Source organism: Buteo buteo, chromosome 19 (genome assembly GCF_964188355.1).
Source record: "Buteo buteo chromosome 19, bButBut1.hap1.1, whole genome shotgun sequence".
Lineage (NCBI taxonomy): Eukaryota > Metazoa > Chordata > Aves > Accipitriformes > Accipitridae > Buteo > Buteo buteo.
The window spans coordinates 21,857,845-21,876,023 of record NC_134189.1 but is presented as its reverse complement, the minus strand read 5'-3'; the positions used below and the strand labels follow the sequence as shown (position 1 = coordinate 21,876,023).

Here is an 18,179-nt window from a genome sequence, read left to right as displayed (position 1 = left end):
GGCGACGCGGGTTTGGGTCGGAGGGGGAGAGGCGAGGGCTGACGGGAGAGGAGAGCGCCGGGCCTCGGAGCGGCTCCCGCCCGCCACGCCAAGCGCCGGGAAAGCCTCCACCACGGAAAGCCGGAGCAGAGCCGGGGAGCAGGGCTGCTCCGGGAGCTCACCTGCAAAGGGCGGAGCCGGCGGGGATGATGTCACAAGCAGAGAGGTGAGGTCATAGGGGAAGGAACTCCTCTCCCCTCGCTGGAGGGCCGGAGCCCGCGCGAGAGGGGCTTGATCCCGCGCCCGTCTTCCGAGGGGCTCGGCCGAAGCGAGGTCGGTCCCGGCCGCCCTGCCCCGACGAGGCTCGGCCAGGCCGGGCGCGGGGGACGCGAGCCCGGAGACGGCGACGCCGGCGAGGGCCGGCGGAGGAAAGCGAGGACGGGCGGGCAAGGCGGGCAGGGCTCGGGAAGGCGCAGCGCCGAGAGACCCGTGGGAGCCAGCGTGGGCAGCATGGCCGGAGCAGAGGAGGTCTGGACGGCGCCCGAGCGGGAGACGGAGCCCGAAGCGACGTGTGCCGGGGGCCTCTCCGAAGGCGGCGAAGCAAAGGCCAGAAAGAGCCGCCGCTCCCGCTCCTCCCGGGCCGGGCTGCTCTTCCCGGTGAGCCGCGTGGACAGGCAGCTGCGCAGAGGCCGCTTCGCGGAGCGCTTGGGAGCCAAGGCCCCCGTCTACCTGGCTGCGGTGCTGCAGTGCGTGACGCACAAGACCATGGACGCGGCCGGCAAGATTTCCAAGAAGAGCAAGCAGCGGCGCATTTTGCCGTCGCACTTGCAGGCGGCGCTGCGAAAGAGCTCTCTGCTCAAGCAGCTCCTGCGAGGCGGCGTGCCCCGGCGCGGCCGCAGGGCTGTCCCCCGGAGCCGGCGTGCGGCCTCGCCGCCCAAAAAGGAGACGGCCAAGAGCAAGAAGAGACGCCCCAGGCCAAGGGCCGCACCTGCCCGCGCCATTGCTGCCGGCGAGTGAGAAGAAGGCAGAAGCTCTTGCCCCGCGCTGGCAAGGCAAGGGCTGTCACGTTCGCAAGGCTCTTGCCAGATCCGGCACGATGCTCTAAGGGTACAATAAAAGCTTTTGCAACGCCACGTGGGACTTTGGGCCTTTTCTGCTGCGTGTGGGACTAGCGTCTCCTGGCCGGCCAAGGGCACGTGGCTGGACGCAGGCAGAAAGCTCTGCGCAGGGCGGCTGTAGCGCAGCCCTTGTTGAGGAGGGTGGCAACCTGCCTGGAGGGCAACTGGCCCGGACGGGCAGCGCCTGCCTCCAGCTCAGGTTTGTAGTTGGTCTGAAAGCTGCTGAGGAGGGAGGAAGGGAGCTGCCTTCCCAAAGGGTGGGTGCGGGCTGTGAGGGACAGGGTGAGGGTGAATGTTTCTGGAGGAGCAAAGTCTCCCGGGGGTTCCTCTCGCACCATCCCGAGGGGCAACGTTGGAGAGACAGCAAGTGCCCCGCGGTCCAGCTGCGTTTGCCCTTCCAGGGTGGGGAGGGCAGGAAAGCGCTTGGGCTCATCGCAGCCAGCGCCCCAGTCCCCACAGCTGCCTGCCCATGCAGAGCCCAGCAGCCAGGGTCCTCCATGCCTTTCTTTCCACGGCTCTCGGAGAGCTCTCGGGTTCCTGGTCCGGCCTCAGCACACTGCCCGCCTTTCTTCCAGTGAAGCATGCAAGGACAAGCCCTCCTGTGGGATCTTCCCATCGGGCACATCCCCGCTCGGGACCCTGGGAAGGCAGGAAAAGCCGCTTCCTGACAGTGACTGTTGTTCATTTTCCCCCACTTTTCCTGTTTATTGCCACCTGCGAGGTCTTCTGGATGGTCAGTATGTATCCTATAAGAAGTCTAGGCTGAAGTCAGTTTTCCCTGGAACTCCATGGGAGGAGAGGGAAGAGAAAGGAAGCGCACACGTGCCGCAGGGAAGCATGTTGTCTGGTTTCCATCGGCAAATGCATTCCCCTCAAACTGCTACAAACAGGTGACGTTGCAGGATTTCATAGAAACTCAGGGCATGAAGTGCTTGGGCTCAAAGAACACACACTCTTCTCGCCATCTTGTGCTACTAACGCCTTTCAGAAGTGGTTTCCAGTAGAGACAAGGGGAGACACACATCCACCTCCCCTTGTCTTTAAGCCTCAGAGACAATATGTAGCACATCAACACATCCCTAAGACACCTGGGAAATTACCTCAGTGGCACCACAAATTTCTTCTTGCTGATATAAATGATACCGATATAAATACCGATACTCCGGGGAATTTACAAAATGAGCAGGTATTCCTGACTAAGAATCAGTGCTCCAAATGCAACACAGTCACCTGCTGCCGTGCTAGGATTTTTAAAATATTTCCAGTATATGAGGGCAATCAAAGATTAAAACAAGCACCCCACACCTGGAAATCTGAAAATAGGCCAAGAATAACCTCTCTCACAGTAATTGGGTACTCTCCTTTCCTGGCGTGGAGGTGTGTGACACAAGATAACCTGGCATGAGAAAGAGAGAGAGAAGAGCATGTTCTTAAGTTTGACCCATACTGTGGTGTGTTAAATAACCGCACTAGAATTTCTGGGAATAAAAGGAACCATATTCCACGTTTGTTTAATTGCAAGGTATTTTTTCTAGCTATGGGGCAGACTGGAGTGGAGGAGGGAAGAACAGATGCTGACCCTGAGACCTTTGAAGTCCAGGCCTTGTCGCTTCTTACAATGCCTCTGCTAATTGCGGTGTTGGCTCAGTGGCTTCCAGTCCTCTCTGCAAGCTGGTCCCCATTCTGTGTGATGTGAGAACAGCGCTCTTTTTCAAGCATGGGAGTGATGGGAGAAACCAGGCATCTCCAAATGCGTGGGGTTGTTTCCACTCCATGGGGCACTGTGGGAGAACCTGTAACATTGGGACTGGGCAGTTAACGGGGGATGTGGGGACAGGAAAGCTTTGACAGAGCAGAGGGACTCAAAGGGGCACGTTCAGACCTGCTGTAAATGGCATCAGGCATTTTCAGAGCCTTTAAGGCACGTGGAAGGAGAGAAAATGGACGCAAAGGAAGAAAGGAAATGAGTGCAGAGAGGGAAAGGGATCAGCAATGGCAGAGAATTATCAGAGGCACCATGCAAAAGTGAGAGAGGACAAAGTCCTATATTTGCTGGGCCAAGACAGAGAAAGAGCTAAAGGTAGTGACTGGCAAAAGCCCTCAGTGTTACACCTTTCATGCATAAAGAAATGAAATGTGGCAGTGGTGTTCTCTCTGAAAGGGTGACCCTGCTTTCTTGATCCTGATAGCAGTTTAGCAATTCCAACCACAGTAACAAATTTTCAGATTCAGCAGAACACCAGCACAAGCTGAGCTTTTATTCCTGACAAGCTGCCATTAAAATAAACGTGTAGATGCATTTGTGTGAGTGCCTGCAAACAGAAGAAGAGTTAATTTGTTATGGACATGCGAGAGGACAAGGCAAGTGATGATGAGGTGCGCTGCCCCTATGGACAGGCAGTACAAGCCTGCTGAGGGTCCCCGGGTGGGTAGGTGGGTGGGTAGGCAGGTGGGAGTCACAGGTAAAGCCTGGAGCCTTCTGCTGTGGCAGAAGGGGAGAGCTGCAGATGGGGTGGTGCTGGCTGCCTGTGGCCAAGGAAGGCTGAGAAGCAGAGGTCATCATCTGTCCTTGCTTTAGGGGAGGAACTGCCTGTTGTTGCATTGGCTTTGCTTACAGGCCCAGGGGCTTCACCAAGTATTGTCTGGCAGCCCTGCGCAGCCAGTCCCTAACATCATCACCAGCAGACATATAAATGCTTTGCAAAAGAAGAACTCTTAACTTTTAACAACCCCCACTGTGGCCTGTGACACAGCACAACAATGACACTGGGAATGACCCATGCCACTTGCAGAAGCCTCGTTAGACTTGTTATCATTGAAATGCTGACTCCTTAATGATGCCTTGTGCGGCTCCTTTCCGGGCACCATGGGACCCTTCCCTGTGTCGTTTGGGCAGGGAGAGCCTCGGCCCGCTGGCTCCGTTCCCCGAGGCACTGAGCAGGGCTGAGAGACCCACACGCTCGGTTCAGGCTCTGGCAGCGTATTGCCTGCATGGCAGGTCAGGCACAGCCACCGCTGCTGCTGTAGCATTTGCTGCCCGATTTGCTGTCAGGTAAAAGTTGGGATTTCACCCTTTACTTAGCTCAGGTTCAGTTCCCATCTCAGCCAATTCCTCCTGTGTTCTTCCATCCACTTCTTCATCTACAGCTGCTCCCTGGAAAAGCCATGGTCACCTGCTCCTCCCTTTCCTGTTGTGCTTTTCAGCTGTGCTTCCCTTGCTGTCTGAGCGATGAAATGACTCCTGTTGGATACCCACTGTGAAATCTCTCCCCAAACCCCAGAGGTTGTCCCCAAGGACCAAAACAATCAAAGATTGCTGCTGAGAAAACTGCAATTGACTGTGGGGAGGTGGAGAAGGTGAAAAAGCACCGGATTGCACAGCGTACCAAAAATTAGCTGCAATTTACGTGCTTAGATGCCCTTGTGGACCTGGCCTTTGTTGAGCTCTGAAAGGTGAGGCTTCTGCAGTCCTGGCCTGTGATGGCACTCATGCCTTGTGATTTGAAGGAAGGTCTGGAAAGAAAGGCGCCTGCATCTTGTGTGCTTGGCTTCAGTCAGCTATAGGGAGTCCAGGGGAACTTGACAGCAGGATGGACAACAGGCTCATATTTTCTGGCCAAAGGGAGACATATTGTCAAGGACTTAAGCTCAGGAGGGCTTAAGCTCGCAGATAATTTCAAAAGCAAAATGTGGTTAAGGATAAACTTCCTCATAGTGATCCCTGTCACTTATCCTAATGAGTCAGGGCTAGGTTGTGCAGCAGTCTTTAAAAAGGAATGGGCAAAATCTTGAGGGATGCTTGGAGTTGTCAGCGAAAGTGCATGCTCTGAGTGAGTTATTCTAATGTGGTTTGTGATGTGGTTAGAAAGAAGGTGATTTTAGCAGGGCTTGGATTGCGTGTGTGCAGGAAGGGACAACATGAGATTCAAACAGCACCATTCTCAGATGGGAAGGAGGTACTTACGTGTCGAGTGACTTGGTGTTTGCTTCTAATCTTGCTGAATCTGACCAGTGAGGAAGGACTTGAGGGACAGAAGTGGACGTAAGCCTCGGGCATGAGCAGAAAAAGACCCAGCCCCTGAGCAAGATGTTGGATCTCCATCGCTGAGATGCTCCCTCAAAATCTAATATAGGTGTGCACAGCCAGCCCAACCTTTAGGTATGATGGTGTTTTGCTGGGTGGCGTAACTAGGGCAGATATTTTCTGAGAGGAGAATCATAGACAGATCATCAACCTGGCTGGACTTAACGTCTTTGCATCTCTCCCACCGGGACAATGGGTGCAAGTCGCAATAGGAAGAGTAAGTCACACTCACTATTGTCCTTTTCTCTGGCCATGCTTCAGGTTTATTGACTGTAACCTGCCGACCTAGAGCATAAGGGTGTAAGAAAGCCAGTTTGTTTCCCTGTGTTCAGAGAATGGGTACACTCCAGATGAACAAGGTGTTCCTCAATCTCACATCAAGTGGCCATGAGGAGAAGAGTCACAAGCCCAGCTGTGCTCTCCAACACTCTCAGCTTGAATGGAGCATAAATGGACATGGAGTTAACAGCCACCAGCTCACGGGCCCAGGGGCACTCTGTGCCATAGGTCTGATGACACTACAGCAGCTTTTTTCCTGAAGGAGAGGCCATCATCAGCCAGGCTGAAGGAGACGTACTTCATTGAATGGCTCTACCCCCAGCTGGGTTGTAAAGACAAGAGCATTCTGTCTTCTTCCCTTTACAGGTTGATACAAAATGAGGAACCAAATAATGTTCTTCAGGACTGCACTGGTGATCTCAGGGCCTGGCAAGAATGGTGCAGTCGGGCAAAGCAGCAAGTGTCAGGAGGTAGCCTGCTTCGGAAATCGGCCAGGTGACCTGCAGAGGTCCCTTCCAGTCTAACTTCTTCTATGCGTCTGGGTGTGCAGGAATTATCTCTGGCTCTGAAGTGAAAGCCAACATGGGGGATAAGAAAGGATAATGAAGGCAGTGAAGTTCTCTTACAGACCCAATTATCCAAATGTTGTAGGTACCATGCTAATCCTCTACTCCTCAGTACATTACAACGGTCTTTTCATCTCCCTTACCAGCTCAAAGCAGTAAGCAATGTAGCTGGCAATGAGTGGTGGCTGCATGTCAGCTTTTAGTAATGAAATTTCACCTATTATGGATTATCATAGGATTATCCAGATTGACAGCCAGCATTATTCCAAATTGAATTGTACCCTGCTTTTTCAGTGCAAAAGTACAAAAAAAGCCACCTACCTAAAGGGAAGAGCCCATTCATAGCAGAATTTCAAGGACCATCCTTCACCTCACCCATGTGCACAACATCTTCCCAGGCCTTTCTGAAGGGCCAAGTGCACATCCTTGTTCCTCAGGCAACATGTGGCTGGGTGCACGTGTATGGCAAGGTCTGTGTGTGTGAATGTCTGAAACTGAACCCTGAGCTGCCAGGCAGAAGCCTGCTTCTTGCTACCTGCAACCAGTGTGGGCTGGTTGTAAATTTGGGTAACACCTGGGATAAGCAAAAGTGGCATGTCCCGAATTCTACAGTTAATAAAGAGCTAGGAGACAGAACCCTTAATTAGGAGGCTGATCAGGCATTGTACTGCTCACATAGACAACTTAGATTGGGAAAACTGGGGGCATGGGGTTCCAGAAAGAGGAGGTGGTGGGAAAAAGCAGGGTTCCCAGAAAGAAGAAGGGATCTTGAAAAGAAGAAGGGGAACAGGAAGGAAAAGGTGAAGATCCTGGCTGGAGGAATTATCCTGGAAGTGGTGGAAGATGTTGGGGACCAGAGAGCTGCATGGAGTCAAGTGCCAGGGGATGCCCAGGGACCTTGACCAGCACCCTCCGAAACCGGTAATGGCGAGCAGCATCTGTTCTTCCCTCCTCCACTCCAGTCTTGCCCCATAGCTAGAAAAAACACCTTGCAATTAAACAAACGTGGAATATGGTTCCTTTTATTCCCAGAAATTCTAGTGCGGTTATTTAACGCGCCACAGTATGGGTCAAACTTAAGAACATGCTCTTCTCTCTCTCTTTCTCATGCCAGGTTATCTTGTGTCACACACCTCCACGCCAGGAAAGGAGAGTACCCAATTACTGTGAGAGAGGTTATTCTTGGCCTATTTTCAGATTTCCAGGTGTGGGGTGCTTGTTTTAATCTTTGATTGCCCTCATATACTGGAAATATTTTAAAAATCCTAGCACGGCAGCAGGTGACTGTGTTGCATTTGGAGCACTGATTCTTAGTCAGGAATACCTGCTCATTTTGTAAATTCCCCGGAGTATCGGTATTTATATCGGTATCATTTATATCAGCAAGAAGAAATTTGTGGTGCCACTGAGGTAATTTCCCAGGTGTCTTAGGGATGTGTTGATGTGCTACATATTGTCTCTGAGGCTTAAAGACAAGGGGAGGTGGATGTGTGTCTCCCCTTGTCTCTACTGGAAACCACTTCTGAAAGGCGTTAGTAGCACAAGATGGCGAGAAGAGTGTGTGTTCTTTGAGCCCAAGCACTTCATGCCCTGAGTTTCTATGAAATCCTGCAACGTCACCTGTTTGTAGCAGTTTGAGGGGAATGCATTTGCCGATGGAAACCAGACAACATGCTTCCCTGCGGCACGTGTGCGCTTCCTTTCTCTTCCCTCTCCTCCCATGGAGTTCCAGGGAAAACTGACTTCAGCCTAGACTTCTTATAGGATACATACTGACCATCCAGAAGACCTCGCAGGTGGCAATAAACAGGAAAAGTGGGGGAAAATGAACAACAGTCACTGTCAGGAAGCGGCTTTTCCTGCCTTCCCAGGGTCCCGAGCGGGGATGTGCCCGATGGGAAGATCCCACAGGAGGGCTTGTCCTTGCATGCTTCACTGGAAGAAAGGCGGGCAGTGTGCTGAGGCCGGACCAGGAACCTGAGAGCTCTCCGAGAGCCGTGGAAAGAAAGGCATGGAGGACCCTGGCTGCTGGGCTCTGCATGGGCAGGCAGCTGTGGGGACTGGGGCGCTGGCTGCGATGAGCCCAAGCGCTTTCCTGCCCTCCCCACCCTGGAAGGGCAAACGCAGCTGGACCGCGGGGCACTTGCTGTCTCTCCAACGTTGCCCCTCGGGATGGTGCGAGAGGAACCCCCGGGAGACTTTGCTCCTCCAGAAACATTCACCCTCACCCTGTCCCTCACAGCCTGCACCCACCCTTTGGGAAGGCAGCTCCCTTCCTCCCTCCTCAGCAGCTTTCAGACCAAGTACAAACCTGAGCTGGAGGCAGGCGCTGCCCGTCCGGGCCAGTTGCCCTCCAGGCAGGTTGCCACCCTCCTCAACAAGGGCTGCGCTACAGCCGCCCTGCGCAGAGCTTTCTGCCTGCGTCCAGCCACGTGCCCTCGGCCGGCCAGGAGACGCTAGTCCCACACGCGGCAGAAAAGGCCCAAAGTCCCACGTGGCGCTGCAAAAGCTTTTATTGTACCCTTAGAGCATCGTGCCGGATCTGGCAAGAGCCTTGCGAACGTGACAGCCCTTGCCTTGCCAGCGCGGGGCAAGAGCTTCTGCCTTCTTCTCACTCGCCGGCAGCAATGGCGCGGGCAGGTGCGGCCCTTGGCCTGGGGCGTCTCTTCTTGCTCTTGGCCGTCTCCTTTTTGGGCGGCGAGGCCGCACGCCGGCTCCGGGGGACAGCCCTGCGGCCGCGCCGGGGCACGCCGCCTCGCAGGAGCTGCTTGAGCAGAGAGCTCTTTCGCAGCGCCGCCTGCAAGTGCGACGGCAAAATGCGCCGCTGCTTGCTCTTCTTGGAAATCTTGCCGGCCGCGTCCATGGTCTTGTGCGTCACGCACTGCAGCACCGCAGCCAGGTAGACGGGGGCCTTGGCTCCCAAGCGCTCCGCGAAGCGGCCTCTGCGCAGCTGCCTGTCCACGCGGCTCACCGGGAAGAGCAGCCCGGCCCGGGAGGAGCGGGAGCGGCGGCTCTTTCTGGCCTTTGCTTCGCCGCCTTCGGAGAGGCCCCCGGCACACGTCGCTTCGGGCTCCGTCTCCCGCTCGGGCGCCGTCCAGACCTCCTCTGCTCCGGCCATGCTGCCCACGCTGGCTCCCACGGGTCTCTCGGCGCTGCGCCTTCCCGAGCCCTGCCCGCCTTGCCCGCCCGTCCTCGCTTTCCTCCGCCGGCCCTCGCCGGCGTCGCCGTCTCCGGGCTCGCGTCCCCCGCGCCCGGCCTGGCCGAGCCTCGTCGGGGCAGGGCGGCCGGGACCGACCTCGCTTCGGCCGAGCCCCTCGGAAGACGGGCGCGGGATCAAGCCCCTCTCGCGCGGGCTCCGGCCCTCCAGCGAGGGGAGAGGAGTTCCTTCCCCTATGACCTCACCTCTCTGCTTGTGACATCATCCCCGCCGGCTCCGCCCTTTGCAGGTGAGCTCCCGGAGCAGCCCTGCTCCCCGGCTCTGCTCCGGCTTTCCGTGGTGGAGGCTTTCCCGGCGCTTGGCGTGGCGGGCGGGAGCCGCTCCGAGGCCCGGCGCTCTCCTCTCCCGTCAGCCCTCGCCTCTCCCCCTCCGACCCAAACCCGCGTCGCCGCTCCTGGGGAGAGGGCCGCCTTCCTCGTTTCGGGGGATCCCGGAGCCGCAGGCTGCCCAGACGGGGGTCCCGTTGGGCTTTAAATAGCTCCATGGGTGAAGACTCCGCAATCTCCCTGTGAATTGCCCCTGAGCCTTCTCTCGGCTGAACAGCCTGAGCTCTCTCAGTTCTTCCCTCCAACAGAAGCCCACATTTTCTCAAGCCTTCACCTTCCAATGCCTCCTTCCCTTTGTCTTCCCCTTTCCCTTCCCTCTCCTCCCTGTTGGGCAGGGAAGGGTGGAGAGTAACCCAGGCAGAAGGAATCCCAAACCAGCCCCATGCCTGCTGTGGTTAACAAAACCCCAGGTACCTGGGGTGTGACTACCCGGGGCAGGTGTGTCTGGACAAGGCTGCGGAGGAGAAATGCCTTGAGAACCTCTCAAGGACTGCAGAGTATTCCTGTCTGCGGCACTGTGTCTCCTGTACTTCACCCCAGAAGCAATGCAGGCAATGTGCTTTGCCTGGATTTGTGTCCTGAGTTCTTTACAAGTGCCTTCCAGCAAGATAAATGTGCTAGAGACATTTACTTTTGATTTCTGCACATTCAGCCTTCTGGGCTTTTTGTAGCAATACCGGTAGTTTTTCAGATGGCACAGAGGAGTAATTCTCTTCTTTTTCTACCATTCTTTAATCTAAAAATTCATTCCAGCATATTACTAGTTACTTTGGAAGTCCAATCCCTCCTCACATTGCCCAAAGTGGGTTTCACACATTCAGCTCAAACAGTAAAGCCAGGTCTTCCCCTTGGCCCCATCTTCCATGCCTTTTCAAATTTTCCAGTTTGCTCTTACACTCCTTGATTCAGGAACACCTTTGTAAGTGTACGTGGCAGCCTGATGAGACGCAGAGGCTGTGCCTGTCAAAGGGTGGCAGCTGGACTTGCTTTGCTTTTTTCCAGGTTAGCACTAGCAGAGGTGCGGAGGAGATAAATCATACTGCTTCATACAAGAGCAGTATCTCATGGACCCAGTGCTGTGCCTTTCCTAGTGTTCTGGGAATAGTTGTGGATTTTTGGAACCACTCTCTGGAATGATGGAAAGGTGAATATCCTCCATGCATGAGGTCATTTCAGAAACAGAGTGTTTTCAAATGCCTGTACCACTAGCCTGTAGCAATGCACTTGATTTTATATTTAGTTTCTGATATTAACAGTAAATTCTTGTTGCTTTCCAATTTCCCCAGACTTCTTAGCATTGATATAATCTGATTTTTAATGCCTCAGTCTGCGTAAGCAGTCACAGATACAAATTAATATCTATGAACCCTGCTATTTCTGTGGTATTGTTCCTTACACATACTCCACAAATCGAGGCTCTTGATATTCATGATCTTCTCTCATACAGCAGGAAATTCTTAACAGAATAGATACTTGGGTGTCAGTATTTTACAAATCCATTGTATTCAGTTTTCCTGGCTTTCTTTAGCATACTGGAAACTAGAAAACTACCTTTAAAATTAATAGCTAATATTCCCAAAGTCATATGATTCAAACAGCTTGGGTAAAATAGGAAATATTGTAGGCAACTTCGTATGCAAATATTTTTATGAAGCCACAACAGAAATTAAAATTCTGTTCTTGAGTTGTTCTGCTCATAAACGACACCTGTCTGCTAAAGGCATCACTAATTTGTAGTTATTGGGAAGAGAAGGGTCTGCCACTTAGGTTTTGCCCCAGCTTTCATGGAACTGAGTCCATTTGTTTGTCAAAAAATAGCTTCTTCAGAGTAAGTAGAAAGCACAATAGGGAGACAGTGCTACTTCTCCGTATAAGGAAGCTGGGACCCAGCTACTCAGTCTGGGAGAGTGAAATCCCTACAAATCTGGGGCACAAGGATTAAGATTTCCCAATTTACTAATCATTCTGGAAAAAAACCCATGCCTTAAAAATCTGCTTGCAGAGACCTTATGGGAGGAGAGCATTAAGGGTGTTCTGAAATATGGGTGGGACAGCAGCACCCACAGCCATGGTTTTGAGGAACAAACCTCATCACAGTTCATGGCTGCAAAGCACCCTTACCTGTTTGTGGCACAACAACTAGACAAAACGGCCTCAGGTTGCCCCTGGGGCGGTTTAGGTTGGATATTAGGAAACATTTCTTCACCGAAAGGGTTATCAAGCACTGGAACAGGCTGCCCAGGGAACTGGTTGAGTGACCATGCCTGAAGGTGTTTAAAAGATGTGTAGATGTGGTGCTTAGGGACATGGGTTAGCGGTGGACTTGGCAGTGCTAGGTTAACAGTTGGACTCGATGATCTTAAGGGTGTTTCCAACCTAAATGGATTCTATGATTCTATGACCAGAAGGTGGCAGCAGGTCAACACTGAGACCAGAGTCCCTCCACTGCCTTTGCCAGAATCCAGGTTGTTTCGCTGTCCTACAAAGGCAAACTTTACTGACAGCTGTGCTACAGGCAGCTATAAGCAGGACACAGGGAAAAAGAAAATGCTTATCTTAAAAGTTCAATTCCTATTTCATCTTTCATACACTCTCGGTCTTATCTAAATAAGAATTTTGCACTGCTTAGCTAGGAAGTAACGTACACTGGTTTAAAAGCCAGCACATGAGATTTCATACCTCATCCAGTTTCTGTTTGATAACATTCTAGTAACAAACTTCATTATCCTAAACTTACTATATTATTATACTATACCATGGTGTAATTTTAAAATAATTAAGAATTGCTAAGTACAGGATGTGTTTTAAGTATAAAATCTTGCTGGTTTAATTGCTACATAACAAAAAGTGTATTTTCTAGTAAACACTACTTTTCAAGTCTGTTGCACATTTGCTCGCAGGTCCTCTGCATATGAGCTTTCAATAGTTGGTATTCAAAGCAATGAAAAGCTATCCGCATGTGCCCTATGTATTTTTCTGAAGACAAATACTGAATTAAACTGCAGATCATTGTAACAGAAATCTTGAGTTTGGAATGAATGGCATCTGAATGGAAATATGTATGAAGAGGCATCTGAATAAAGAAAGAAGGAACAAGAGATAAAGACATGGCATGCCTTAATTGATGCAGAAGGTTGTCATTCAAATAGCCAGAGAACAAGGACTGCAGCAATTTAAAGCCATAAAGATAAGGTGAGAAAGAGCTGAAAAACAGGATTGCAGCCATAAAATACTCAAGTAGGAAAATAAAGAACACTGAGACTCGGCGATTTTGCCTCAGACTTGCAAGGGCCAAGAGAGGACAGACAAAAGATCTCAGTAAATCTCTACTCATGGAAGATGCAAAAGGTACAACCAAAATTCAGTTAATAATAACGTTTGCCAAAAAAAAGAACCTCTAGACACATGATGAGAACTTAGCAGCTGCTGACAGCTCTCCTTTGTGGCACTATTATTCCTTCCCAGATTATTTGGACAAACATGTCTTGGCACTTGTGAATATGAGAGAATGAGTAAGTGAAACCCATGGCAGAAGGAACGTGAGTGAAATCAGTTTTGCTTAAAATAAAAATCACCTTCCTCTTCCAGAAGGATTCACACTGAGCCTTCCTACAAAAACCACCATAGAGAACATAGCATTTTTTTTACATCTAGGAAACTAGGAACAAAGCATAAAAATTTAAAGCACAACTTCTACCCCATAAGTTTCTCCTGTTTTCTTTGATTTTTCCATTTTGTGCTACACCACTACAAGGACTTTCATTTGAAAAAGCCACTCACCAATATGTGGTTTATAAATTAAAATGGATTTTCTCTGGAAGAGAACAGGATAACCTAGTGCTTCCATCTTCACTCTCTTCATTTTACCTATTTTCTCCTTCATGTCTCTGTGCCTGAGTGCCCAAAATTCCATGCACCAGAAAGGTTCAGAAAGATATGACATCAAGGAAATCCCAATGTAAATAACAGGAAAAATCTCCTAAACGCAAAGGTTTACCTGACTATGCAGTCGTCTTCTGTGTGAAAATAATGCAAGACCCAGCCTTAAGGCACTGCAAAGTATTGAAAACTGGAGGAGAACAAATTCTCTCGTGTGTTCCAGCTGTGGGGGAAGAAAAGGACGGACACCAGATAATATTGTGCATTTCATTGTTACTTTCTATAATTTCTTCCATCTGAGAGAAAGCATGGCCTCAGACTGTGTGTTGCCTTCCTCCTACACAGAGCTATGCAGGTGATGTGCCTAATCGTTCAGTGGACAGAATGTAGATGCTGCAATGGGATCATGATATCACCCCACCAAAATATCAAGTCACCTGGAATGGGTTGTTACATTTAACAGACGACTTCTTCAAAACAGGTGCTATAAAGTCATCTGTGTTGGAAAAATCTCCCCACTGCATAACCCAAGAGTCAAGAGTTGGAAAGTGGACACACATATAAAAAGGTGCTTAATCTCAACACCCAAATTTCCACTGGGCACTCACACCCGAAGGCTGCCATTCCATGACCAGTTTAAGCCACCAAAAGCCATTGCCTCTGCCCCTTGTGTGCCACCGCCAACATTTACAAAGCTACAAAATGAACTGGGTGCTGTACTGGTGAACTGATCCAACCTAGATAGCCTACAAGACTTCATTCTACCCTAGATTGCTCCATGTGGCTAACCACAGGGCTTATGCAAATACACATGCTGGTACAACAGGAGGACACAGGGTCAGTTCTGGCCACAGCGCTCACAGAAATTCTGTGTGACTTGCTATGCTAGGTTTCATTTCACTAGAAACACTTTGATTCTTGAGGGCTACCATAATGTAATAGAAGAGTAAAATTTCTGTCTGGGGCACAGCAGACATTCAGCTATGCAAACATAGCTGAAATAAGCAGCCACAAAAGAACAACGTACTATTATAAAGCAAACCACCGAAAAAAGATGGATGCACATTTGGAAGTATAAATTCAGGTTTTCAAGAAAAATAGTCAGAATACTCAAGGAATAACAAAGCATCATTCCCTTTGGGCTAACATCTTTTCCCTCCCTTCCAGAGCTACCTGCTCTCTGTAAGTCTTTGGCTTCTGCTTCAGAACGGAGCATGTCTGTGCCTGGCGTATGTGCAGAACAGTCTTACAGCAAAGTCCTGAATTGTAAATGGCACAATCCTATTGCAGATCACAGAAAGGAGACAGTATTTGGGGACTGAAATAAGAAAGTTCATTAATCTTTTGGAACTTTTCCCTGTCTCCATGAAAACTGAAAGTTCATTGGAGAGCACGTGCCTATGTGCATGTGCACAGAGACACACTGATTTGAACACTTGCAGCACAAAGGGAATTTTGCATCAAGTCCAAATGAGCTTTTTCCACCCCTGAAAACAAGGTTAAAAACTGTTAGCATTTGGCGTCTACTGTTTTTTATTTTGTTTTATTTAAAACCATGATTCCAGCTAATTCCAGTTGATATAAAACATGCACTATCATGCACATATATGCACATATGTGGCTTTTTTCCAGCTGAAAATGAAAAGACAAGCACCAAAGCCCAGAATCAGCCTCCGAAATTCAGGGACAATGTGACTTGGTCACCCTTCTAAATTACTTAACCCACCGTAATACTGCAAGGCAGGCCCATTTGATTTGTCTGTGGCTCCCAAGTGCCCCTGATACTTCTTCCAGTTCAGCTCAGACTGCAAATCCAGCCTACTTCATTGGCAGTCCTTAGTGTTTGACTGCCAAGGAGGGCCTGGAGCAATCCAGGGCAGGACAAGCCCAGCTCTGCCTCAGCATTTCCTGAGAACAGCTGCTTCAGATAGGGGCAGTACCTGAATGTGCCCTGCCAAGATTTTCTCAATCACATTCAGAAAGCTAGACACCAAGGAAAGCAGTTTCTAGAATACTGAAATGACTGAAAAACCCAACTCCAATTTCAAAGAAATCCATGTCAGTTACAAATTCCCTTGCCAAAAGTCTGCCAGAATCTTAAAACTGAGACAGTTGCTAGCTAATTGCCACATATGCCTATTTACCTCTTCAAATGAATGGTCTGATCTTCAAAAAGGAAGAATACTCAGAGCTTGGGAAAGTTGCAAAATAGTATTTTCCTTTTCTCTTAGGGGCAGTGGAGGAAGGGAGAAGGTAAATAATGGTAGACAGAAGTCAATATTAATGAACTTTTCTATCCACTTAGCACCAAGACAGCAACTCTAGTTAGTCTGATCTCAAAAAGTGCCTGGCACATGCTGCTGCAAGTTGCATTTTTGTTCTTGCAGTGGCTTGGCCCTGGGATAAAACCAAGTGGTCTCTGTGTTCAGAATAATCTTTTCATCCTGAATGATGAGCAAAGGAAAAAGAGTTTCTTAGATGATGTTTCTAGTTCTAACAGACAAATAGTCCCTCATCTCTTCAACCTTGTTATGTCCTTCCTCCTACAGACAGATTTTGCCATTGTTTCAGAAACTGATGCCTATTTGTGCTATTAGCCAAGAGGATATCTGAAACTTCTTACATTGAAATTTTGTTAAAAACACTGGTCTCCTAAATTAATCTCATGTGGTACAGAGTAGTGCCAAGGAAACAGAAAGGTTTTGAGCCTCTATTTCTGCTCCTGCCTTCACTTCCATGAGTGAATAGATGATTTTACTTAAAACTAGCTATTTTCATAATGGTATTTGAATGCATAAAAAGTTAGAATGTGCTGGATATGTGTTGCAAATGAGCATGGCTTACAGAGATATTAGCCTGCATCTAACACCTTGAATCCTGCCTGAGCAAGACCAATTTGACTCCAGAATGCCTTCAGAAGAGCAGCATATAATCGTGGGGCTTGAGAAACTAAAAGCCAACTGAAATGCAAACTTTTCTTAAATCTTAGCTCCCAACTTCAAATCATGTTGTGACTCAGTTCCATCAGTCAATCAGAGAGGAGATAACATCTCCAGAATCAAAATATACTAGCACGAGAGGTATCACATGTACGAGCCTAGGACAGACACACTGTTATTCCATTTCCTGGATCTCAGAAATTATTCAAACCCAAGGACTGGATGACCTTTGCAGGTCCCTCACAGCCCAAACTATTTTATGATTCTATAACTCTGTCAATGTCCCCCCAACAGTTAAATCCCAGTTCCAATGGGTTAGGAGCAATTTGCAGCAGGAAAACTGCTGCTACACCAAGAAAGAAGTTCAGATGAGGATGTGCAGTTGCTGGCCTGCTGCAGGTGGTTTACCTACAGCACTACGGGTTCCACAGACTTATGGGAAAGGTGGAACTTGGTTGCCAATGCTACATCCCTCTTTTAATGAAAAAAGGAGATTGTCATTTTCAAAATCTAATTTAATACAGTGCATGTTTTCAGAAGGAGTAAAAGCACATGAAATGACAAAACCACTGGACCCACATCTTACGCCCTGCAGGTCATCCTCATTCAGAGCCAGTAGCTGAATACTGGAGCACCTACCTGTACTGGAGAATCACATGTTACCAGCTACACTTCTCCTGCCATGTAAACACAAGTGCAGCTCAGACTGGAAGCTCTGGACAGCAAGCATCATCGAGGCTTCAATCTGGATCCTCCCAAAGGGCAAGCGGCAGAACAGTGGAACAGCCTTCCTTTTTGGATGCTAGTGCTTTACAACAGTGGCAAAGGCAACTCAGATGCACATTTCAAAGCAGACAATCAAGTATGCCAAATGTGGAAAAAACCAAACCTGTCAATGCCACAGGTGCTGAAATGTGTAGAGCAGATCTACAATCAGCAGAAATAGACAGCATACAGAGCAGATTGCTTTCACTTATTTATAGAACACTAACAGTTTTATATAACTGGCTATTTTAATTAAAATTTAAAACAGGAGAGAAAATTGCAAACCCAACCCAGATCAATGAGCTGGGTGTTTGAAAAGTGTACTTTGTTTTTATCGATATCACAGCACTCAGCATGTGGCCCATACACCCCTGCTGCAGTTACTCTCCAGTTTGAAGATCCTTATGTATTTGTATGAACACAAAACACAAAAAAAATGTTACTTACTTTTTCATCCAACTCTTTATGCAAGCGAAAACTTTAACAATATGGCCAGCAGACCACAAAGTCCTACAGCATAAGAAAATAACAAGTAGAGACATGGTTACAAGAAAGGGTGACAGAAGGAAAATAAAATGTAATGTTGAAGAGTCCTCATTATGCATCAGCGCTCTGTATGAAAATACAGAGCAAAGTGCATCCCAGTGCACTTTACCACTCAAGCATCATTATTAGATAAAAGAGTGATTTTTCAGTCTGTAAAGTTTTAATGCTGAGGACTGGTCTTCTTTCCTGCGCAGGGAAACACCTACCAGATAACTCCCCAACCTACTAAGAAGCATTGGGCTCAGAACTGGGCCACCCCTGTGCTACTTGGAGATTGCCCTGATGACATTTGCTTTTGGCTCTCAGAGGACAATGCTACAGTCTGGCAATAATGCAGTGCATTAAGAACTGTCTGATACGGCTTATCTTCTGAATACAAACTCAGCAGAAACAATTACCCGTGTTTCTCCTACTGTTCAATTCCATTTTAGAGAGACAGCAGCTGAAAAGACAATTACTTTTATGTGGTTCTATTCAAAGC

General features: G+C 49.1%; 2 protein-coding genes across 2 annotated transcripts; one reads left to right on the top strand and one right to left on the bottom strand.

The window, feature by feature from the left end:
* The first annotated feature begins 465 nt into the window (after positions 1-465).
* On the top strand, positions 466-996 carry LOC142041839 (histone H2A type 1-like). The gene has a single exon (XM_075051026.1). It carries the CDS (start codon positions 490-492, stop codon positions 994-996), a length of 507 nt encoding a protein of 168 aa, XP_074907127.1. The 5' UTR covers positions 466-489.
* Positions 997-8,637: 7,641 nt separating this feature from the next.
* Positions 8,638-9,168, bottom strand: LOC142041838 (histone H2A type 1-like). The gene has a single exon (XM_075051025.1). The coding sequence runs from the start codon at positions 9,142-9,144 to the stop codon at positions 8,638-8,640; it is 507 nt and encodes a 168-aa protein (XP_074907126.1). The 5' UTR covers positions 9,145-9,168.
* Positions 9,169-18,179: the final 9,011 nt, after the last annotated feature.

Coding starts and splice junctions, on each gene's coding strand:
- LOC142041839 (XM_075051026.1), top strand. CDS start 490: ATGGCCGGAGCAGAGGAGGTCTGGACGGCGCCCGAGCGGGAGACGGAG.
- LOC142041838 (XM_075051025.1), bottom strand. CDS start 9,144: ATGGCCGGAGCAGAGGAGGTCTGGACGGCGCCCGAGCGGGAGACGGAG.